This window comes from Panicum virgatum, chromosome 8N (genome assembly GCF_016808335.1).
Source record: "Panicum virgatum strain AP13 chromosome 8N, P.virgatum_v5, whole genome shotgun sequence".
NCBI lineage: Eukaryota > Viridiplantae > Streptophyta > Magnoliopsida > Poales > Poaceae > Panicum > Panicum virgatum.
In genome coordinates this window covers 14,353,685-14,377,757 of record NC_053152.1, presented here as the reverse complement: position 1 = coordinate 14,377,757, position 24,073 = coordinate 14,353,685, and the positions used below count along the sequence as shown (strand labels likewise).

At 44.5% G+C, this 24,073-nt stretch overlaps 1 protein-coding gene and 1 long non-coding RNA gene across 11 annotated transcripts in view; one reads left to right on the top strand and one right to left on the bottom strand.

The window, feature by feature from the left end:
• The first annotated feature begins 2,461 nt into the window (after positions 1 to 2,461).
• LOC120685466 (receptor like protein kinase S.2-like) overlaps positions 2,462 to 24,073 on the top strand; it is a 36,703-nt gene continuing 15,091 nt past the window's right edge. For 2 of the 8 annotated variants that reach the window (XM_039967413.1, XM_039967408.1), the window contains exons 1-15: positions 2,463 to 2,620; positions 3,091 to 3,220; positions 8,867 to 9,084; positions 9,222 to 9,349; positions 9,525 to 9,780; positions 9,870 to 10,098; positions 10,197 to 10,347; positions 10,451 to 10,657; positions 14,529 to 14,651; positions 14,727 to 14,891; positions 14,979 to 15,243; positions 22,604 to 22,838; positions 22,926 to 23,076; positions 23,184 to 23,375; positions 23,534 to 23,995. In XM_039967413.1, coding sequence (XP_039823347.1) covers positions 9,236 to 9,349; positions 9,525 to 9,780; positions 9,870 to 10,098; positions 10,197 to 10,347; positions 10,451 to 10,657; positions 14,529 to 14,651; positions 14,727 to 14,891; positions 14,979 to 15,243; positions 22,604 to 22,838; positions 22,926 to 23,076; positions 23,184 to 23,375; positions 23,534 to 23,995 — 2,550 coding nt within the window. In that variant the 5' untranslated portion in view covers positions 2,463 to 2,620; positions 3,091 to 3,220; positions 8,867 to 9,084; positions 9,222 to 9,235. Of the gene's footprint in view, positions 2,621 to 2,838; positions 2,898 to 3,090; positions 3,221 to 3,373; positions 3,392 to 8,866; positions 9,085 to 9,221; positions 9,350 to 9,524; positions 9,781 to 9,869; positions 10,099 to 10,196; positions 10,348 to 10,450; positions 10,658 to 14,528; positions 14,652 to 14,726; positions 14,892 to 14,978; positions 15,244 to 22,603; positions 22,839 to 22,925; positions 23,077 to 23,183; positions 23,376 to 23,533; positions 23,996 to 24,073 lie in introns of those variants that run through there. The other 6 variants (XM_039967409.1, XM_039967414.1, XM_039967412.1 and 3 more) reach the window with 6 other exon arrangements.
• Positions 4,845 to 6,572, bottom strand: LOC120685468. Of its 3 annotated transcripts, none has more exons than XR_005679577.1 (5): positions 6,256 to 6,572; positions 6,056 to 6,152; positions 5,320 to 5,492; positions 5,058 to 5,185; positions 4,845 to 4,978 (listed from the first exon to the last, which is right to left on the bottom strand). It is a non-coding gene; the product is annotated as an uncharacterized LOC120685468 (long non-coding RNA). The 3 variants fall into 3 exon arrangements; XR_005679578.1 differs by having other exon boundaries at positions 5,337 to 5,492; XR_005679576.1 differs by having other exon boundaries at positions 5,058 to 5,492.

The following is a 24,073-nucleotide window of genomic DNA, read 5'->3' as shown; positions in this document are numbered from 1 at the left end:
TGTCTATTTTTCCAACAGCGATGATGGGGATGAAGGGCTCGGACGCGGAGGAGTGGCGGCAGCTCCTGGAGGCGGAGGCTGGAGGCGGAGGCGGCGCTGTTCCGCTCATGTCCCTCGCAACGCACTCGGGGAAGCGGCGCCCGATGTTCGAGGTGGGGAGGGCTTGCCCCGTGGAAAACGCGAAGCTCGGGCATCGCAACCCCCTAGCGTGGGCTTCCAAATGGCGAGTCAATGTGGCCCCGGGAAAATTTCGGTGCGGAGATCCAGCCCCGGGAAAAGGCCAGGAACCCGGTGGGAAAACGGGCTGCCAAACTAGCCCTAAATTCACTGGCTGCAAGTTGCCCTGGCATCAAATGCATATACCACCAGGTCAAATCAATTTTGGGAACCTATAATTCAGCTGTCTCTTTCCCTTGGGCCGCCCACTTCACCTTTTAATTGAGCTAACTGTATAATCATAGCTAGTTGTATCCTGTGTTGTTAATATATTGTCTACATATCGCACTTCTGTCGACCATGCCGATTGGTTGCAAGTTGAGCCATCTTCGCTGTCCTGTTACAGAGTTTTACGTTTTGGTTGCAAGGTTTCGAAAGTTCGATGACTAGGTCGTCTATCAACCATGTTGTCGCAAAATGTGTGCCTTCGGTTTGAGGCTGGAGGGATTTCAAGACGTTGTATTACTTTGATATAACAGTTTTGAAATTAATAAAAGTTCCCGTTTCCAAAAAAAAATGTTTAGTTTCTTCTCATCATTGTACCAGAAATTTGTCCTTAATTTTCTCGTCATATCAATTTTTCTCCGTCTGATCGTCTGTGGTGGAAATCAAGCGTACAGAAAACTTGCTGTATCCTCCATGTGATCGAGCCTAGCTAAATTAACTGGCTGCAAGTTGCCTTGGCATGCACCAGATGCACACCACCAAGTCAAGTCAATATTCCAAGCAAATAATTCCGTTGTTTTTTCTTTAGACAATTAAAAATATAAATCCGTTACGTGCAACTTGCATTGGGTAGGTGTCTAAAAGACCGGTCATCGTTCAGTCAACTAATGCAGAAATTGCGAATTGGCTTGTAGTCCAATGGTAGGACGGTCCAGTGGGACGCTACCCACCAGGGTTCAAATTCTGGTTCTCGCACCTTTTCTTAGGATTTACCGGTGTTACACGTTAAGTTGTAAGCGACGTTCCCGTCGACGACGAGGCGCCAGTGGTGACTTCGGGAATCTTCAGATCTGCCTGTGCTCAGTCCTTCGGAGATGCTCATAGCGTAGGGTTTGCGTACGTGTATTCATAGGGTGTGAGTGTGCGTGCGTGTTGTGGGCGTCTTCGTCGTACTGTGTGATTCTCAACAAAAAAAAAACTAATGCAGAAATTGAATGTAAGGGTCCGAAATGTTCATGGCTCGTTAGCTTGCTAAGTTTGCAGCTAGCTCGGCTTGACTCAAATCAGCTCGTTATGATTTACTAACAAGGAGACCAATATTTTTTGTTTGTTAGTATAATACTAGGTCCGATGCTTGTACTATTTGATTCGAGTGAGTATAATACTAATCTACAAGATCGATCGATGACCGATCACATGCGAGTCAACTTCAGTGTCGACCTTTAGATGGAGTGATCGTGATGATACTGGTACTTGGCCGACAATTAGGAGCGCCCTTTCCTCTGGAATTGGAGGCTTGAACACAACGATAATGGCATCCTGACTGCAACCAGCTTAGTAAATTGTCTACACTCGCAGCCCTCGTGTCAGGAGCGACATGAAGCTGTATTGTTTCCATTCGGATTGGTAATAACCGGTTGCAATTGCCACGCCACATGTGTCACGTTTAGTTGCTAGTCAAAAACTTTACACATCAATCACATCAATGTTTGGACACATGCATGGCATATTAAATGTAGATGAAAAAAATCGTTTTTTACAGATTCTGTAAATTGCGAGACGAATCTAATGAGCATAATTAGTTTGTGATTAGACAATAAATTGCTATAGTAAATATGTGCTAATGATGGATTCATTAGTCTTAATAAATTCTTCTTGTAATTTACAGATGAGTTCTCTAATTAATTTTATGATTAATCTATGTTTAATACTTCAAATATGAAAAGATTCACTTTCGAAAACTTTACACGAAACAAATAAACAAAAGGCCCAAGTCAACTTTTTGCCTAAACCAACTATCAGTGTCTCGTCTGTTGTCCTATCATAGGGAAATAACAATGCTGATACATTTTGTTCTAGATTTATGCGTCCTTTCCATCTTGATTTTGCTTCGAGATGTGAGCATAAAGAAAATGGAAAATTTCAACAACCTGATTTGGCTGTTTTTTTAGACCAAAGACGTGCCAGTCTTCCTTTTCTCCCCCAGGGAAAAGTATCAAATTTCTCTATCATGAGTTTTATTGGCTGGGCCCTAGCTTGCTAGAACCAGCACATGCGCCTCGGCTATGAATTGCGTGCAATGCTGAGTCAACTCGCCAGTCTTTTCCACTGGACCCAATCCGGACTCCAGAGGTCCTGCTCTCCTACCTCACAAGCTCCTGCTCTCTCCTTTCCTCCCAACGCCTCACAATACAGATCTCTTCAATCACGGAGTAAACCATCTGTAGGACTGCTTCAGGTTTGTGATTTTGATTCTGCTAGTTGAGTCTACAGATTTTGTAATACTGTATTGTTTCGTGCGAGTTGGGTCTCCTTGGATCTGCAATTTACTTCGATCAAATCTTGGGTCACCACCCGGGCGACCTTGTTCTCTAAACTATCTTCGTGCGATTTGAGTCTATATGACTAGCATCGATTGTCATCACACACTAGTACATTATGTTGTTCATCGCCAAGGATTCGTATGTCGATGCTGGCCGAAGAGGTCGATTCCTCCGTCGGAGCGAACAGTTTGGGTCAGAACGTCTGTTGCTATTTTTATTATCTCAATTAATCTAGTTAATTTCAGTCCTGTTCGTCAACATCCAATTTTTGTGTCACATATGGATTTGAAAAAAAAGAAAAACTTGGAAGGGAATGGAATCAGTACTCTGAAACAACAAAAAGAGTGTTATGTGATGTTATTTTCTTATGTTCTGTTTTTATTAGGTTCTCAAGGAAAAGGATACAATCATAGAATTTGAATAGTTGAGCAGTCATCCGGTTGCCAGATCTAAGTCAACGCTTGCTTGCTTCGCATATACATCGCCCTGCACGCAGGTCTTCTCCTGTTCTCCTGGTATATATTCTTTGACAGCAACCTTCTATTCAGTATGAACCTAGTTGGCATGTCCTGCCTATGCTTCCGATGATTTCGTGGCAGTTCTGTATTTGGTTACTGCCAAGACTCGTTCCCATGTTTTTGTTCGTGTGTGTGCGTTATATATATATATTTAAGGAGAACGAACTGGTAAGAACTGCTTAGCGTACTATTTGTGTCTACTAAGTGCCTTTAGTCCCTTTGTCAGTCTAAAGGGAAAGGAGCATGGTTACAAAATGTCATCCTTCCTCTGTTTAATAAATGAGCAGAGTTGTTACGCGGATAGATGAGCTTCAAGAGGGAAATCTCCTCATGTTCATTTTGCTCCTTCCGATCTTAAGTGGAAATTAACCATACCAGATCACATGGAAAATCTCCATGTGAGCCTAAATTCACTGGCTGCAAGTTGCCCCGGCATCACATGCACACCACAAGGTCTAATCAATGTTTGGAACCAACAATTCCGTTGTCCCTTTCCCTTGGCCAGTCCACTTTAGCTTTTAATAAATGACCTAACTGTATTATAATAGCTAGGTGCGTCCTGTGTTTGTTAATCCTTGGCGACATCCCACGCCAGTTAGGTCATATTATCCACCCACTTCTGTCGACTGAACTGATTGGTTGCAAGTTGCGCCATCTTGCCGTCCAGTTGCGGATTTTTTTCTTTTTCGTTTTAAGTAGGGTCCTGTTTGGTTTTTTAGCCCTTAGGCTAATTTGAGGACTAAAGTTTAGTCCTTCAATTAGCTCTCTAAAGTTTAGCCCCTAGAGTTATCTCCATCCATGAGTTAATTTGATGACTAAAGTACACATCCCAATCATTAGCTCTACCTTCCATGCATGGGAGGTGAGGAGAAAAATAACTTTAGTCCCAATAAGCACCTTTTGGAGGGGCTAATTTTTTGAGGGGGCGCTAATTCACTTTAGCCCCAAATAGCCTTCACCTGTTTGGATCCTTTAGGGCTAAAAGAGGCTAAAAGGAAGGGGGCTAATTTTTAGCCCCTGGATCCAAATAGGCCTAGGTCTGATGCCACTTTGTTCAAAAGAATGTTAACAAATGAAACATTCTCAGAGGTGATACTAACCCATTTGAAATGGAAAATATGGTAATATTAATATGGTAAAGCAAGAAACTACTATTCTATGAATGTTGGAGTTTGCTGGTCTGCTTAGGATATAGTCATTTAAAATTAGTGGTTCACAAAGTATTATTATTTCTTTATTTAGCACATTGATGAGTCTTTAGAGTGAAAAAAGTGCAGATGTATACTTCAGTACTTGTATCTGATAGATTAATTTCATACAACCACGAATAATAGTATACAAGTCATGGCCTCTTCAGATTTCAGAAGCAATCAAACATGGGGCACTGGAAGGAAATATTTTTCTGCAGGAACCAAATACAGGTTATCTTAGCAGTAAACCAAATATAGGTCATTTCAGGAAATATTTTTTTATTCTCCAGTATATGCTCGTTCAAGTATAATAAGAATAATAAACAATATGTATTGGTATTTAGAAAGCATATAGCAGGGCATCAAGCCATAGAATCGTCCTATTTTTAGGTTTCCACCAATATCATTTGGACATGTAATTAGAATTCTATGTTAAAATTATTGCTTTCAAACCTAAAAGCGCAGATGTGGCACACTATAGTACAGACAAATCGAACAAAAGAGCAGAACTTACTAAAGCTAGTGCGTATTTCACCAAGTAGTTGTTATTTGCAGTTCCTTCAGGCTACAGAGGAAAAAAACTGTCATGCCATTTTACACGTCAGTATAACAGAAAGGAAACAAATGGGGAGTAGCTTGTAGACCTGATAACCAAAAGATACAAGAGATAATCACCAGGCATCCAACAAGCCGATATAATAACTGCTGCAATGCTGGCAGTTGCTCTAACACTTCCTTTGAATCCAATTCTCTAGTTCATTCTATTGTGTCCCTAATGGAAAAAATAATCAAGTTGAATAATTAATTAGTGGACTCAAACTGATACTGAAATTAAACACAATTGCAACCCTCGAAATTAGTCATTTGCAGTCTTGCAGTATCAAACTGAGATGCAATGTCCGTAACCTTTGCTAGACCCTGACCTCTTGATTGGACAAACGCTCAGGCCTCAGGCCCTCCATCATACTTTTAGAACTATGAACCATTCCAATTTGTTTAAGGTGAAGAAGCTCTTGTCGAATTTCTAGGGTTGCCTTTGTGAAGAAGTCTAAGATCACTACAAGTGCTTCCAATGCAACCTAAATGTCTCAAAACAGATGTAAAGAAAATTAATTAACACCATATGAAAGCAGAATAAAATGGGAAATTATTTCTCATAACTATAGCTTTGCTAGTGAGTAATTCAGGAACACACACACAACATTGCATCTAGAATGGACGGGGATTGGGTAGGGCATCTAGAATGCATGAATTCCACCATGCCATATCCAGGCTTCTTCCACATGCAATCCCTCGTGGTTCTCAGATTCAACATGAGCATGACCAGCTTAACATCAGCTTCAACAGTGTGAGGTAGAGCATCCATAATTACTACGGAGTAAAACTGAAAAATTTGCAAGGCTAGAAAATAAGCTAATCTTCGATGAGATCAAACAAATGCAAAATATGTAAATTTCCATCATCACTGCATTTTTCCTTTCCATTCTCCAAACCACAATGTGCTTTGTTTTCTACAATTTTTGAACAATAACTGTGAGTGGCTAACTAAACAGGACATAAATTTTCTATTTCTGAGGCAATCTATCAAACAAGTTGTGGGCATGTTAAAAGTCATGCATCTATGTTGAGCTCGTTCACTAACCTATAGGTGGATAACAAGATTGTTGTGCCAACGGTGGTCAGAAGCCTCCATATCCTTGGCAATCTGATTTTGAATATTCCGGAATGAACTTGCAGAACTACATCTCGCAATCCAACATAAATCATGCATACTCAGTTGTACCGATAATGATTAAAAGAAAAGAAGCATACATAAATGTCTAAATGTAAACAGGGCACAACCTGGAGCTTGTCCTCGACGGGGTGCCACGCAGCTGCAAAAGAGCTGGCAACGCCTGCGGACACCGGGCCTCTAGTTCACACCTGCAAGCAAATGGCTGGCACTGATGTACTGGCCGATGTCAGGTACCATCGTGCTAGCAGCACGCGTCGTGTGCGTGTCGACAGCTCTGCCGTAGACAACGCAGCGCACCGGATCCGGCTCGGTACAGGATTTGATCACCATGGCTGGGGCGCCGCCACGATAGTAACCACCATGACCAGCAGGACGCTGTCGGGGGGTTGGGAGGTTCCGTGCACCGCGGAGAGTGAGGTGGTGAGCAGCTGGGACCTAAAGTCGCATCAAGGAACAATTCATCACACCCGCAGTCGATGTCGTCATGGCCGATTGAATTTCTGCAAATCTGATCGAGGCAATGCATGAGGAATCAAAGTCGGTCTGCGCTGCAGGGAAAGGAAAGGGGGAAGTCGATCGACGCAAGGAGCCGAGGATGGGGGCGGAGGCGCCAAGGATGGAGGGGGCCGATGTAGATGGAGAGGGGACGAGCAGGGGCAAGCAGCCACCAGCGCCATCGTCGGGGCAATGCGGATGGACGGAGAGGGAGCAGGCCAATGCTGCCGCTGCATCCGTGAGGCACTCTAGATCTCGATTGGAAGAGGTGAGGTATGGGGCGGAGTGGAGCGTCATCGGAGGGCTGATGATTTCCCGTCGGCCCGACGAACGGACCGCAATGGCCGAAGGCAGAGGGCTGATCCGCCCAGCTGATAACGAGGGACGCGGATAGGAATGCAATTTGTTACTTTAAAAATGAGATTTAATTTAAAAAAATATATAAAATTTTGAACCAAACAAAGTTGAAGGTGTTAATCGACACCGCTAGGCGCTAGGCTCATTCACACTTTTTAGAGTAGAGATAGAGATGGAGACAAACATGTTCTTCGTTTTCTTGTGTCATCACGAAATTCGTTGCTTCACTTACACCGATGCTGGTGTGGCCACTATTTGCAGAAGATCCAAGGGTCGTCGTAGATTCGGTTCTAGTGGATAATTCGGAAACAAAACTTGCATACTAGTTATCTTATTCTATTCTTGATCGGATGCTCTAGTCTAAGAGAGGAAGAGGGTGAATTAGGCAATTTAAAACCTTAACTTATGGCTCCAACTAATTTGCACAATATTTAAGCTAAATAAACAATCTAGAAGTGCAACTATGATTCTTCTTAGTGTGAAACTCTCATCCCAAAAGAGTTAAGTAACCTATAGCCAATCCTATCAAGAGACTACTCTATAAAAGTAAAGGCACACAACTTGCAAGAATAAATACGGAAGCTAAAAGTAGGGATGAGAAAAAGCAAACTCTTAACGCGATGATTTATTCCGTGGTTCAGATTGCCACCAAGGCGCACCTACATCCACGTTGTTGAAGCACTCACGAAGAGTATCGCTTCCCGGCAATGTCTCTTCCGTGAACACAATCACGGTCACCTTGATCCCGTTTTCCACTAAAGAGCTTCACCAAGAAGGTGGGGGTCTCCACGTCCCCCGCACAAAGTTGTCGACGCCGCTTACACCAAGTCGGAGGATCGTTGACGTTGCCGATGAGCCAACAAGGCTCCAAGGGGGCGGCACACCGAGATCTTCTTGTGGTTCACTCTAGAACCAGCTCACAAGGCACAACACCTTGCTATCTCACTCACTAAAGAGCTAATCTAGCACTAACACTCTCAAAGGTGTGCTAAGGACTAAAGATATGATCACTAAGTTCTTGGATGGTTTAGAGATGTTCTTGGGTGTGGGTGTGATGTTCCTGAACTCCAGCAACCTTGAAATGCCCGGAGGATGGCATATATATAGCCCACCAAGTCCATATAGCCAACGTAGCCGTTGGACCTTTTCTGCGCAGGGCACCAGTTAGACCGGTGATAGAGCACCGGTGTAACCGGTCACTCATGGCTCTCAACTATCCGTTGGCCTTCTGACACAGTACTTCAGAAGCCACCGGTGGTGCACCGGTTGAACCGGTCCTGAAGGGATCTGTCTTCACTGCCTTGCAGCTGTCGTGGCATTGCACCGGTGCCTTGCTCCGGTGCCCCATCGGTTCATCCGGTGATGAAGACCTGCTTCTTGGCCGTTTGACATCGTCTCTGAAAGATAGTATGGTGAATACACCGATGCCTCAATTTGGCACCACCGGTTCAACCGGTGCTACTTGATTTCTTGACTTGGCCTTCATGTGCTCTGTCCAATGTACCGGTGCTACTGCGTCAGTTTATCCGTAGACCTCCGGTTATACCGGTGCTACTGCATCAGTTTATCCGTAGACCTCCGGTTATACCGGTGCTTGGTCACTGGTTAAATCGGTGCAACTAACTTTGCATCAGCGGTGGATTGGACGCATCTCTGCGGTGTACTGGACACATTGGATTTTATCCATGGGACCTAAAAATTCTACAAATATGATCTCACAAACTTGTTAGTCCCATTAATTATATTGTCACACAATCACCAAAATCACAAACAATAACCTAATGCGCCATGTTCCACTTCACTAATTCATGTACATGCACATGCACGCCTGTTCCACTTCACTAATTCATGGTCTTCCAATTTAAGGATGCACTGATTGGTGTTTAAGAAGGATTGCGTGATCCGCATCACCTATCCATCTGCTCCGCAACAAGAGCGAGGGAGCTTCTTGAATCCACCTCTCTGCCACTGCAGGATCGGAGTAGTTGAGGTTAATGGTATTTGCTTGTGCTACGAAACTTCAGAGTTATTTCATCTGTGGACGATTATTGCAACTCTCTCAGTGGTTACGACCATATCTTGAGGTATTCCCAGAGTACAAACTCTCCTGCTTATTTTCTTCTCATCATTGTACCAGCTGTTTGCCGTAATTTCTGTACATGCAAGTTCGCAAAAGATACAGCAGAGCACGATCGGATTAACGGAGGATATCCTTGTACAGGGAGAGGAAGTAGCATGGATAATGTGGAGGCGGCATTCCATAGGCCATACAAATTTCTTAAGGAAATTACAGGTGGTTTTTCTGATGAATGTTTGCTCGGCAGTGGCACATATGGAAAGGTTTACAAGGTATGTTAGGTAACATACAGAATGCCAAACACCAACATATGACGTTCCAGGAATACATCATCTTGTGCATTGCTTAGTAACTTTACATTTTAGTAGCCTCTGCTTTACATTTCTAAATGTTATTGCCTCTCAAAAAAAGATCTAGCTTCTCATATTAATAAGGATCATCAACCAGGGGAAAGATAAAGATGGGCAAGAAATTGCTGTGAAGCTCCTTAAGTCCATGGATCTTGATGGAAATGAATTTGCTAGAGAGTTGAACAACCTTACTAAGCTGAAGCATCCCAATATTGTCCGGTTGGTAGGCTTTTGCGACGAAGAAGAAAAGGTAGTTACAGACTATAATGGAAAAAATATTATTGCCACACAGATGCACAGGGCCCTCTGCCTTGAGTATCTAAACAATGGAAGCCTTCAGAAGCACCTATCTGGTACGTACTTTTCTACATCACGTATTTCTTTTGGCACGAAGAAACTACTTTGAAGTGCATTCCATGAAACCTCTACCCTTTTTTTACAGACGAACATCATGTATTCGATTGGCAAAAACGGTACAAAATAATTAAAGGTGTCTGTATGGGTCTGAAATACCTTCATGAGGAGCTAGAGAGTCCTGTCCACCATTTGGACCTGAAGCCTGACAATATATTGCTAGATAGTAATATGGAGCCAAAAATTGCTGATTTTGGTTTATGTAGACTCCTTGGTGAAAAAACCAGCAAAAGTACTATGAGCACTGTGGGAACATTGTAAGCTTATATGCCTCAAAGTGATTTCCTTTGCAATCTACTAAAGGCTAAAACCTCATAATGACAATTGTATATGTATGGATTATGCTATATTGCAGGGGATACTGCCCACCAGAATTCATAAACAATCAAATAATCTCGAAAGAGTTCGACATTTTTAGTTTGGGTGTTATAATTATAAAGATAATATGTGGACCAGCAGTCCACTCCCCTGACGATGGAATCAGACCAATCAAATTTGTTAGGCAGGTAAGGAACTGCTATATCCTTTATATCAATATCAGTGTTTCATTTGAAAAATATGTTTAAAGTGTCTGGACATTAACGTGAAGCTTTTGTTTCAATTATGGAGGTGCACAAAAAATGGAGGGGAAGACTACGAGCAGTACCAGGGCATGCATCACTCGAAGCAGACTGCCAACAAGTAAAGAAATGCATAGAGATAGCATTAAAGTGCACAGACAAGGACAGGCGAAGAAGGCCTAACATTGGGTACATCGTCGACCAATTAGCTGATACAGAAATATATAAAAATGACAAAGCATATTTGATGGATGAGGTACATTTCTTGGTTTCGAATTTAGAATAAAGTCCAGCACCTTGAACCTAGGGGTGGTTTTGACATTTCTATCTTACATGTCAATAGAATTATAAAAAAATACATGTTAAAGGAAATTTCAGCAAGGAGTCATTCACCCAATAATTATTAATAGCAGTAAACATATCCTTGGTAAAAACAATGGACACAGATTCTAGAAGAGAAAACAAAATTCGAGTTTTGTAGCTCGGTAGTTGACCTATCGACTTTCTACTAGATCCAAGTATTAAAACATAAAAAAGACAAATTCATGCTTGAATCTGCCAAATAAAGAACAAGTGTTTGGGAAGAGAGATGGTTTAATTTGTTAAAGAGGAGGAAAATTCCAGCACTCAAAAGGCTAATATACATGATGGTTTCCAGAAAGGCAGCAATGAGGGTGACATGACACTACGCATTGCTGGGAATATTGAAGATTATTTTAAAAAGACTTAGAGTACAATGGTAAGTTAATAGTAGCTTCTAAAATTGGAAGGTTACATAATTGATCGCAGTGGCGGATCTAGAATCTCAATCTAGGGGGGGGGGTTAATTTTCCCTTCTTCTTCTTCTTCCCTCCTCACTTTATCTTCTTCCTCCTCCCCTTCATACATGGTTGAAAATTCTTGGGGGGGGGGGGGGGGGGGGGGTTGGGGGGGGGCTCCATTGGATCCATGGGGGTAGGGGGGCTCTAGCCCCCCCTGCCCCCACGTTGGATCCGCCCCTGATTGATCGTATCATACTAAGATATTGTCCAGGTGATTGGATGGAAAACAGAGCATGCAAACTTGAACACGTATGAAATGGTACAATGGAACGTACACTATTGTATGAAGTACAAAAAAATGCATATTGCTGGAATTTTGAAGACTATTTTCAAAGTAGCTTGATATAGTACTAAGTTTAATTGTAGCTGTCTGATCCAAGTACTATACAATTGAACATATTGGACAACATATTATCCCGGTGCTTGGGTAGAAAAAAGAGCATGCGATAGTGAAGTCATATGAACGTACAATGGAACATATCATTATTGTATGAAATACCAAAAAGCTGATGAACAACGTACAAACAGAGAAATCTCTTGATGTGTTTAAAACTGAGAAAAAGTATGACAACTGGATTGCAAAACTTCTTTGAATTCATACTATAATCTGTTCGAAATAGCAGAGAAATAGTACTCTTTAACAGCATACTTCTTCAATGAGTACATTTTAATCGTGGTTTTGTATATATTCACATGGCCAGAGGGTAGGAACAGTAAGGTTGCATCCAAGAACTGCCAAAGAGGGGAGGAATGTAGATCAAATAATAATTGCAAATGATATTTGTCAGATTTTATAAGCAAATGATAGGCGAAATGCACAATAAGAGGAGTGCAAATACCTCACATCGACACACATGGTAAGCAATATAATATAAAAAGTACTCATCTATTCGTCACAAACTGCACATACACAGATGTATAGGAAATTTGGTGGACAGAGATCAATAGATCAGGACAGTAAAGGGTAATGTGGTAGAGAGCAGATAAGGGGTTGACACACGACTCATCAATCACGTCTGTATGCATATATATATATATATATATATATATATATATATATATATATATATATATATATATATATATATAGACATATGTATACATATGTATATACACATATGTATACATATGTATATACACATATGTATACACACGTATACATATGTATACACACGTATATACACATATGTATACACACGTATACATATGTATACGTATGTATATACACATATGTATACACACGTATACATATGTATACACACGTATACATATGTATACGTATGTATATACACATATGTATACACACGTATACATATGTATACGTATGTATATACACATATGTATACACACGTATACATATATATATATATGTATATGGTAGCGGGGTAGCAGGCAGCAAATTCTAGCATTGCCTAGGCAGCGGTTTTTAGGAAAGTAAAGAGAAGGTATTAGAGACCAGCATGATTAGGGTGAAATGAAGAGACATGCTCGCTAAAGTAAATTCCATTCTTGGCTGGGGATAAGGAAGGATGTAGCTTAGACGACAGAAAAGTTACACACACGTCTCAGCATTGAGTATGATTATTCCAAGCTAAGATTGAGTCGATCCAACCGATCTACAGGGGCCAAACAAAAACAATTGGATAGATTGACCATTGGAGGTGACATGGCTTAACTTGGAGGTTGAGAAATAGCAATATCTTTAGCACTGCATATCTTGCAAACAAAATTTGCTAACATTTGACCTTGTACTTCAAAGAATGGCATGGAATTGGTGTTCGGAAGGAAGAAAATCTAACTCAGACACAACCTTACAATGTATTTAGTCTCCTCATATTTCGGTGTAAATATTACTAGGGCCTTGTTTAGTTGCAAAATTCAAAATTCCAAATCTATCACATCGAAAAGGAATATTACATGCATGAATTATTAAATCTAGACGAAATAAAAAACGAATTGCATAGTTTGCTTGTAAATTGCGAGACGAATATAATGAGTCTAATTAGGCTATGATTAGACACTAAATTGCTACAGTATATATACTCTAATGATGGAGTAGTTAGGCTCATTAGATTCGTCTCGTAGTTTACAGACGAGTTCTGTAATTAGTTTTGTGATTAGTTTATATTTAATACTTCAAATGTGCAAAGATTCCATTTCAAAAACTTTACAGGCGCAACTAAACGAGGTCTAGATATGTAATTTCATATAACCTGAGCCACTGCATGAGCTTTTACAACTAGTAGAAGGGACATAGTAGTCTTAACAAATTGTGTTAGAGACCATGAAGACATTTAGCGAACTGTCTCTCCATTCAAGACCATGAATGTGGTGGGACATCTATGGAACTTGATAAAATGTTTACAAGACCATGTACAACAATACGAAGCAACATAGAATCCCTGTAATACCCACGCCATGTCTGACAATGCAGAACTTGCTACTGGCCGTCCTGGCCATTTCACAGTCAGTGTTCACGCAAGAAGAGACGGCCACCATCACCCATGCACGATGTCTTTGGACACGGTGTGTTGATACTAGATAGCAGGCAACGCCCACCTACGAAGACAAGGCAGCAGTAGTCGATGCTGAGCAACAGGATGATCAGTGGTGGTGGGGCTGGGGCATTTTTTGAGGAGTTTCTGAGTGTGGCGAGTGACGAGCTTGGTGCTGATGTGGCGGGTGTACCTATCGTGTGGTGACCCACTGACAGCAGTGTGTCGTCCATGGTAGGATAAATTTCTGGGTTGCAGAATAGGATGGATAGAGAGCGGTGCATGGATAGAACCATCGTGGGAGGTGGGACGCAGAAGTGCGTTCCTTTGGAATACTTGTGGTTTGCGGAATAGGATGGATAGAGAGCAGTGGATGGGAAGCGAAGTGGAAGGAAGACATGACGACAAGGCAGGCGTGCTGGGCACTACCACTAAAACGGTTTGTAGGGCCGGTTGAAACTCCGTTTGTATGGATGGGTGCCCGCCTTACTTTTCGCAGTTACAAATAGCTGTTTGTATGAGCGGAGCGGGTAACATGCTTAAGGGGCGGGCCACACCATCATACACCCCTTGAAATAAATTTTCAGGGGCACGGGGCGGGTGACGTCATGACACGTCCATGGAAATAGTTATTTATAGGGCTTGCTTACCGCATGAGCTTACATCATTTTGGTGATATAAACTCCAAAATATTTTTCACAAGTAATAGACTAAATATAAGTTCATATCGTTGGGTAGCTTTTTTTTTAGGGAGTTGGGTAGCTTTTTACATGCACCATCAGCAACGCAATGATTCATGTCATAACCTCAGAGCCAGCAGGGACTAGTGAATACATTAACGAAAGAACTACCTGCGACCCTTATGAAGGAAGTTAACGTCAATTTTGTTCCAGAGAGAGAATTTGGCCGTTCTGCATTTGGAACAGATTACAAGGTAAATGGTTGAGTTCTTACATTGAAACATCAAATTCTTTCATACAAAACTTGTATACTAATTAATGATCCATAGGAAGAGGTTAAACAGGTGGTACATCAATCATCAAAACAGGAAAGGCTGCCAAGAATTGGGAGTACATTACCGAAAGACCTACCAGCGACCTTTATGAAGGAAATTACCAATGGTTTCTCTCCTGACCATGAACTTGGTCGAACTGCTTTTGGAAAATTTTATAAGGTGCGACTGGACCCTAATATTTAAACATCAAATTCTTCCATGCAAAACTGTATATGATCGCTGATAATCCATGGAGGAGGTTGACAGGGGGTTCTTCCAGAAGGGGGGGGGGGCATGATTGCTGTGAAGAGGCTTTCTGAAAACGCATCAGAGCTACAAGGAACGTTTGCAGCTGAGGTTACAAACCTTATGGGACTTATGCACGAAAATATAGCAGAGCTGGTTCACTACTGCCATGAAGCGCATAAGAATGTAGTTCAGCGTAATGGGAGATATGTGATCGAAGACGTGATTGAAAGCTGTCTTTGCTACGAATATCTACCCAACGGAAGTCTTGACAACCATCTTTATGGTACGCAATACGCTATCCTCTCTCTCTCTCTCTGCTTGCGCTATTCATACTTGAGTGATACGAACAATTGTCAAAATAGTTATCATGATTTGTTAGGTGACCTAGTGAACCGGCCATGGGCCGTGGCACCCAGCCTTGTGTCCAAGGGCTACCGGTGGGTTTTATGGTACTTGATGTGTATTACACTACTACACAAATCTTTACTGAAGTGGGAAAAAGCATTAACTGAGGTGGTTTTTGCAACCGCCTCAAATCTATCATCACAGTTAATATAGCATTAACTGAGACAGTTTTCAGGCCCGCCTTAGTAAGTAGAATAAAAAAAAATAAAAAAAGGAAAGCCGGCCGTGGCGCCCCGTCCCGGCCGTCCTGCCGCCGTCGAGCCGCCTGGAGCCGCCGTCGAGCCGCCCGGAGCCGCCGTCCCCAGCCTGGATCCGTCGCGCCCGGCCGGATCCCCCACGCCCCCGCCTGGAGCCGCCGTCCCTCGCCCGGAGCAGACGTGCTCCGACCAGATCCGCCGCGCCCCCGCCCGGAGCCGTCGTCACCCGACCTGATTCGTCGCGCCCCCGCCCGGAGCTACCGCGCCCCGCCCGGATCCGCCGCTGGCCCCCGGATCCGCCGGTGGAGGCGCTCGACCGGTGGCCCGGATCCACCGCGTCCTGCCGACGCTGCCCCTCTTCCGCCCCGGATTTGGACCCGCCGCATCCCGCTGCCGCCGCCCCTCTTCCACTGCAGATCCGGCCGCCCCGCACCTCGGCGCGTGACACGGGCTTGCCGGCGTTGGCGATGTGGCGGAGGTGGTGGAGGAGGCAGGCTTGCTGGTGCTTGGGAGCTGGAGAAGAGCCACGAGAGGGACATAGGAGAGAAAGTGGAGAGAGAGAGGCGCGGGAGGGGAAGGAGAGAGAGTGGAGGGAGGGAGAGAGGAGAGAGGGTGGTTGCGGGGGCGAGGGACTTCAGATATTTAGGGTTTGTGCTGTATTTACTGAGGTGGTTTTCTATAATGTGTCCATCTCTGAAAATAGGGGTATTAACAGAGGCGGTCACATTAAAGGTGACCGCCTGTGTTAATCCATTAACTGAGGCGATTTCTGTAACTGCCTCAGTCAATAGGAAATGACTACCTCTGTTAATGCTGGGATTAATAGAGGCGGTTATTTTTTGTGCCCGCCTCAGAGCCCCAAAAAAGTCATTGTTAATCAGTTTTTGTAGTATTGTTAGGCAAGGATCTCCTTTGATTGGGTGTTTCTATAAACCCCAGACCAACCCTTCCCTATATAATGTACTCTTGTACTCTTAATAATCAATCACCAATTTTCCGAGCCTTTCATTGCCTTCATGGTATCACGAGTCTAGATCTCCACTCGGATTCCCTCTCGTCCTCTGCCCTAGTGTGCCGGTCCTCGCCGTGCTGCAGCCCCATGCGCCGGCATTGCACCGTATTATGCCCCTTCCCTTGTATGCTGGGCCCTCAGCCGCGCCATGCTGCTGACCCTGCCTTCATCCCCATCCATCGCGTCATCCGCGGCGGCCGCCGCCCAGGAGGATGAGATCGCCCACCGCAAGGCCCAGGAGGAGGCCAGTGCCGCCGCCACCGTAGAAAACAGCGCCTCGCCAAGGAGCGCCAAGCCATGCGCAACGCCACCCTAGCGCGCGCCCAACAAGCAGAGGAGGAGGTTGCTACTGGCACCCGTGCGCGCGATAGTGCCCTAGCGAGCACAGCCACGGAATAGGCGGCCCCATATGCCATCCTTTCCCCACTACCTCCTCCCATCCACGGCACCCCCACCGACCTACACGTCGCCATGCTCGTCCATGAGGCTGCTGACGTCCTCAACTTGCATGCGCAGGCTATTGCAATCCGCAACATCCGGAGCCTTGGCCCCATCATCCTCGACGTTGACTCCGGTAACTTCAACCGCTGGCTTGATCAGTTTCTCCTCACCCTCGGCAAGTTCTCCATCCAGAATCATATCCGCCTCGACGCTCCGGTTCCCGAGTCTCCGAATTGGGCACGCATGGATTGCATGGTCAAGTCCTAGATCCTTGCCACTCTTGCCAATGACCTCATCGAAATCATCTCATCTCAGGGCGCCACCACCTGAGATGCATGGGTCACCGTCGAATCTCAGTTCCTTGGCTACCGGGAGGCGCACGCCATCCAGCTCAAGACGAAGTTCCGCAACTTCATCCAGGGCGACCCCTCCATGACCTCGGCGCCCTCGGGGAGACTATCACCGGCCGCACCCTCGTCCTCAACGTGATCCGCGGCCTCAACGACCTCTTCTCTAAAGTGGGGACCCTCCTGCATCGCCATCGCCCCTTCCCCTCCTTCCTGGAGGCGAGGGACTGTTGACGCTGTTTTGGTCAACACACAAGCGCTAGAACACGCGGATCGCAGATGATCGTCACTAGCGTGATCCCCACGCAGACCGGTCAGACCAGTCCTACCAACCGATCAGACCGATTGGATGTAGAGATGTTGCGAGAGATCTAGGGTTGTCTTGGAGTCGGCAGGCCACCCAAAACGTCCTTGAACGCTGTATAGAGAGCAAAGATCAACAAAGGGGTTGGAAAAGATAGGGTTTGAGAAAAAATAAATAGTAGATTGAATGATTCGATTGTGATTAAAAAACCCTCAATCCGTCATGGCCTTTATATTTATAGATCGGGGAGGTCACACACCATCCAATATCGGGTTACAAAAGGACACTTAATTACATATCTTAACTGACTCGTATTACATAGGCCTAGATCAATCTGACCGGTCAGCCTTGTTATTTGCCAATTTTAGTTGTCAACATATGCCCCCTGCATTTTTGGTGAGCTTTGCAAGCCAAAAAGCAAGTACTAGAAACTAGCCTAAAAACATGAATTATACAGAATGCACAAGGCTTAAAGATAATGCTAAGGGTGATACACATATCGGTCATCTCCATCCTCAAGCATCTTGCCACACGCTGGGGCAGAACTTCTTCAAATATCTCCCATTAAGGGCACTGGGTAGATGTTCTCCCTGTAGCGTCTCCACCATATATGAATTTTCGGAGATGACTTTGACAATCTTGTACGGACCCTCCCAACTAGGCGACCACTTGCCAAACTTGTTGCTCCTTGTCCCAAGAGGTAGAATTATCTTTCAAACTAGCTCACCAACCTGAAAAGGTTTACTTCTTACCTTCTTGTTGTAAGCTCAAGCTACCTGAAGCTTATCCTTCTCAATCTCCTTTAAAGCCTTCAAACGCTTGTCGTTCACCTCATCGGTCACCTCATCAATGTTATTCATCATCAAATCACGATAACCAACAGCAGATTGGTCATTTTGTTTAGCCAATCTATAAGCGTCCAGTTCACCTCAATGGGCAAAATGGCCTCTTGACCACACACTAGCTTAAAAGGAGTGACTTTGGTAGCGCCATGTCTTGATATGTGATGAGACTATAATGCTTCAGATAAAACATCATGCCACCTCCTAGGATTCTCCTCTATCTTCTTCTTGATAAGCTTAATCAAGATTTTATTATTAGACTCGACCTGACCATTGGCCTGAGCATAATATGGAGATGAATTGAGCAATTTAATTTTGTAAAATCTGGCAAATTCACACACTTCTGTTGATATAAATGAAGATCCTTGATCCATTGTCAAAGTCTGGAGAATACCGAATCTATGAATAATATGCTCTGTAACGAACTCAATCACATCTTTATGTGTCATATTCTTCAAAAGAACCGCTTTGGTCCATTTGGTAAAGTAATCCATAGCAATGAACATGAAGCGATGTCCCTTTGAAGAAGGAAGATTAATCTGACCAATGAAATCCACTCCCCAACCTCGAATGGCCATGACTTGATAATAGGATGTAATAACGCAGCAGGCACCAACTGTATATCACCAAACCGTTGACATTCTTCACATCCTTTGTGATATGTAAAACAATCTGCCACCATGCTGGCCAATAAAAAAAGGCTCTATGAAGTAATCACTTCATCTTAGAAGCCAATTGATGAGTTCCATAGATGCCTTCATGAACTTCCCCCATAGCAACACAGGCCTGATCCAAATCTAAACACTTGGGAAGTAAATCTTCAGCAGTCCGACGATAGAGTTCATCGTCGATTAATATATATTTGAAAGCCAAGCGCCGAATATTTCTTTCTGCACCACGACTAGGATCCATCAAATACACCATGATAGGCACCCTAGTTCCAATCTCGACCTCTTTGCTTAACATTCTGCCCACCAAGACTGTTGCATTCTCCATGCCACATCTTGCCCTTTTGGGCACACCACCGGCTTACAACCACCTCAGAGTCTTCGGTTGCAAATGTTATCCAAACCTGTCTACCACAACATCACACAAACTCGCTCCCCGCTCCACCCTGTGTGTATTCCTTGGCTACTCCACTCATCAAAAAGGATATCACTGCCTTGATCTCTCTTCCAACAGAGTCATCATCTCCAGGCATGTCATCTTCGATGAAACTGCCTTTCCTTTTGCTGAGCACGATGGCCCTCGCTCCCCTGAGATTTTCGACTTTCTTGATGCTACGGATGTTGTGCCTGTTCCTATCGGACCATTGCACAAGTCTTTGCCTATAGGTCTTCCACCTGGCACTACACCTGCCTGTCCTGAGGTGATGGTAGGTCCATCTGGTGCTCCCGCCAGCCCCTCCGCGGCTATCCCTGGAGTGCCGAACCTATTGGTGCCCCGACCTGGTTCTCTAGTGTGCGTGCTCTATGTCCCACCCGCGCTGCCCGTGCATAGGACGCCAGTGACCACCCCTGCGCCACGCGCAGCCACGATGACTTCCGTGCCATGCATGGCCACGCCGACCTCCGTGCCACGCACATCCACGATTGCGCTCGACGGTTCTCCTTGACGTCTCTACATCCCACATGTACTTCGTGTGGCTGAGATGTCCCCTGTGGCATCGCCTGCCGTCGGCGCTACCTTAGTGCCCCGTGGACCGCCAACAGGCTTCCTACCCTGGTCGTGGCCCCCTCTTCGCCAGCTTCCTCACCTGTGCCCTCTGTCTTTGCTTCCCCCCAGTGAACGATCACTCGTGTGTACACGCACCAGCCACGCGTCCCTACCCTCTACAGCACCCAACCCCGGCCACAAGGCAATGTGGCTGTCCCTACGGTGCGCAATCAGCACACCATGATGACGCCCGCCAAGAGCGGCTACCAGAAGACCAGCCCGTCCTATCCAGCTAGCCCTTCATGCTGCAACTCTGTCTCCCATCTAAAGACCTACCGCAACAATCTTGCCGACCCCAATTGGCGAGCAGCTATGGTGGAGGAACGTGATGCTCGGCTGCAGAATCACACCTGGGATCTTGTGCCTCGTCCTACAGGGGCCAATGTTGTTATCGAGAAGTGGATCTTCAATTACAAGTTCCAGGCAGATGGATCTCTTGAGCGGTACAAGGCCCATTGGGTCCTCCGCGGATTCACCCTGTGCCCTGGCTTGGATTTCTCATAGACATTCTGTCCTGTGGTGAAGCCAGCTACAGTTCGCACAGTGCTCTCTCTGTCCCTTTCATTGGCCTGTTCACCAGCTTGATGTCAAGAATGCATTCTTGCACGGTACCTTGACTAAGACAGTACTGCATGCAGCCGTCTGGTTTTGAGGATCCCACCCATCCGGACTTCGTCTGTCGTCTGAACAAGTCCCTGTATGGGTTGAAACAGGCTCCTCGGTCATGATACAGCCGGTTCGCCACGCATTTTCTCTCTCTTGGGTTTCCTTAAGCCAAGTCGGACACTTCACTATTTGTTTACCGGCACGGATCAAACAAAGTCTATTTGCTGCTTTATGTGTTGTCCTCATTGCTTCCTCTCTAGCTCTTCTTCGACAGATTATTTCATCTCTTCAGCGGGAATTCTCTATTAAGGACCTTGGTGAACTGCATCACTTCCTTGGTATGCATGTTCAACGATGTGGTGATGGTCTACTCCTCTCTTAGAAATAGTATATGTTGGAGATACTTGATCGAGCTGGGATGACAGAGTGCAAGCCATGTTCTACTCCTGTGGACAACAATCCCAAGGTAGCCGGCTGATGGAGCTCTTGTTTCTGATGCCACCGACTTCCGCAGTCTTGTTAGTGTTCTATAGCACTTGACATTCACTCGACCGGATATAGCCTATGTTGTGCAGTAGGTCTATCTTCACATGCATGACCCCCGAGAGCCTCATCTCACAGCGCTCAAGCAGATCCTCTGCTACATTCGTGGCTCTTCACCTCGGTCTCCTGATGCGACTGTCGTCTTCTGCTGATATTCAAGTCTATACTAATGCTGATTGGGCTGGCTGTCCAGATAAGCGCAAGTCCACCTCGGGCTATGCTGTGTTCCTCGAGGACAACCTTATCTCCTGGTCCTCCAAGCGTTAGAACACGATATCCAAATGTAGTTCTGAAGCTGAGTATCGCGTGGTGGCAAATGGTGTCGCTAAAGCCACCTGGTTGCGCCTGCTCCTCCAGGAGCTTCACGCCTCCTTGGGTCGGGACACCCTGGTGTATTGTGACAACATCAATGCTGTCTACATATCCTCCAACCCAGTCTAGCATTAGCGCACCAAGCACATTGAGATTGATCTTCACTTTGTTCGGGAGCGGGTTGCCATCGGTGATCTCCGAGTCCTGCATGTTCCGACTTCATCACAATTTGCAGATATCTTCACTAAAGGCCTCCCATCTTCGGTCTTCACAGAGTTCAGGTCCAGTTTGAACGTGCACAATGCCTGACGATCCGATTGCAGGGGGGGTGTTAGGTTGACCTAGTGGGCCGGCCATGGGTCGTGGCGCCTAGCCTTGTGTGCTAGGGCTGCTGGTGTGTTTTATGGTAATTGATGCGTATTAGCCAAGGAGCTTCATTGATTGGGTGTTTCTATAAACCCTAGACCGACCCTTTCCTATATAATATACTCTTGTACTCTCAATAATCAATCATCAATTTACCGAGCCTTTCATTGCTTTCATGATTCTTATTTCCAATGTTCATTCTAGTGCCACTAAAGTAAGAAACATACACTCGTACACTTGTATCTTAGAAAACTTATGATTCACTAGAAGGGGCACATAAATGATCCATGGAGGACGTTAAGCAACAAATTTATGGTATGCAGTGCACTATCCAACATCTCTCTCTCTCTCTCTCTCTCTCTGTTTGCGCGCTATTCATACTTGAGGGATATGAACGATTGTCAAAATAGTTATTGTGATTCTTACTAATTCCCATTATTCATTTACCGCCACCAATGCGTAAGCAACATACAGTTTCCGACACTCCTACCTTAGAATACTTATTATTCAGTAGTACTTTCTTGACTTTTTATTATTCCTTGACTCCTTCAGCAGACACTATGTCAATAATCTGGGACACACGATTCAAAATAATAAGGGGAATCTGCCAGGGTATACATTTCCTTCACATGGATTTGGTTAGTGGGCCCCTTGTTCATATGAATCTCGCGCCTAACTCAATATGGTTGGATGATAACTGGGTGCCAAAGATTGCTGATTTTGGTCTCTCAAGACTCTTTGGCCAAGAGCAGACCAGGATGTACACAGTCAATGTTAAGGGATATAAGTAAGCCGAAACAAACTACAAAGTATGATTATTCCTTCCAATTGGTATAAATTAAAATGTGTTTAATTCTTTGATAAACTCTTGCAGTGGGTACATGGCTCCAGAATATCTATACAGAGGTGAAATCTCCACCATGTCAGACATATATAGTTTAGGCATGCTTATTCTTGAGATCACGACTGGAGAGAAGAACTGTGGATATTCTGAAGACAGATCTGCAAGAAACTTTGTTACCAATGTAAGACAGCATTACTTGATGACTGGAAATTCGAAACATCGGCTTTTAGAATGTTTCCATGTATTCAGTTAATACATTCTCAATAAGGATTAAATCCAACTCTGCAGGTACATGAAAATTGGAAAACGAATGAGCAAATAATACACAAGTACCCATCACTAGATCCAAATGGTCTCCAGCAAGTAAGAGCATGCATTGTAATTGGGCTGAAGTGTGTGGAGGCTGATCGGAACAAAAGGCCTTCCATAGTTGATATTGTTCTTAAGCTCAATGGGAAACGTGTACCGATGTTTGAGCAGGTACGGATACTTATATATATTGTAATATCTGAAATTTTTAGCATAGATGGTGCCCTATATTGATAATTGTAGTTACCAAGAACGATAGCTAATAAGATTTGTGTCTTTTAAAAAAAAATCCCAGAGAGCCACCTCCTGATATCCCTGTTATCTTGCAGATAAGTGAGGGCGAGACAAAACCTTTGTCCAATGTGCTACTTGACGTTTACCCTGCGCAACTTCGCATCCCCTTCAAGCCAGACAAATTATCCTCATGTCCATTGCGACTAACCAACGTTACAGATGACTACATCGCTGCTAGACTTCGGGCGAAGAACAAAAGGAGATACAACTCGGAGATGCCACTATATGCTGTTGTGCCGCCGAGGGCCACTTACACTCTCGTTGTGACAATGAGAGAGCAGAAGAATCAGTCTCCGCTGGACACTCACGAATTGCTTTCGCTGGAGAGCAGAATCTTTCATGAGGGTGTGGGCCTAGAGAATGCCGACCTAGACTCAGCAGCCATCTCATTTAGCAACTCTTTTAAGGAATCCAAAGAGTTACGGGCTCATAAGCAGGAGCATGAGATGACGTTGAGTGTTGCTTTTTACTCGCCTGAAGAGGCAACTCCTGATCGAGTAAGCTCGACATGAAATGTGAATGCATAAAACAAGCCTAAATGTTGTATAATAGACTTATGTAGGTTTCCATCTGCT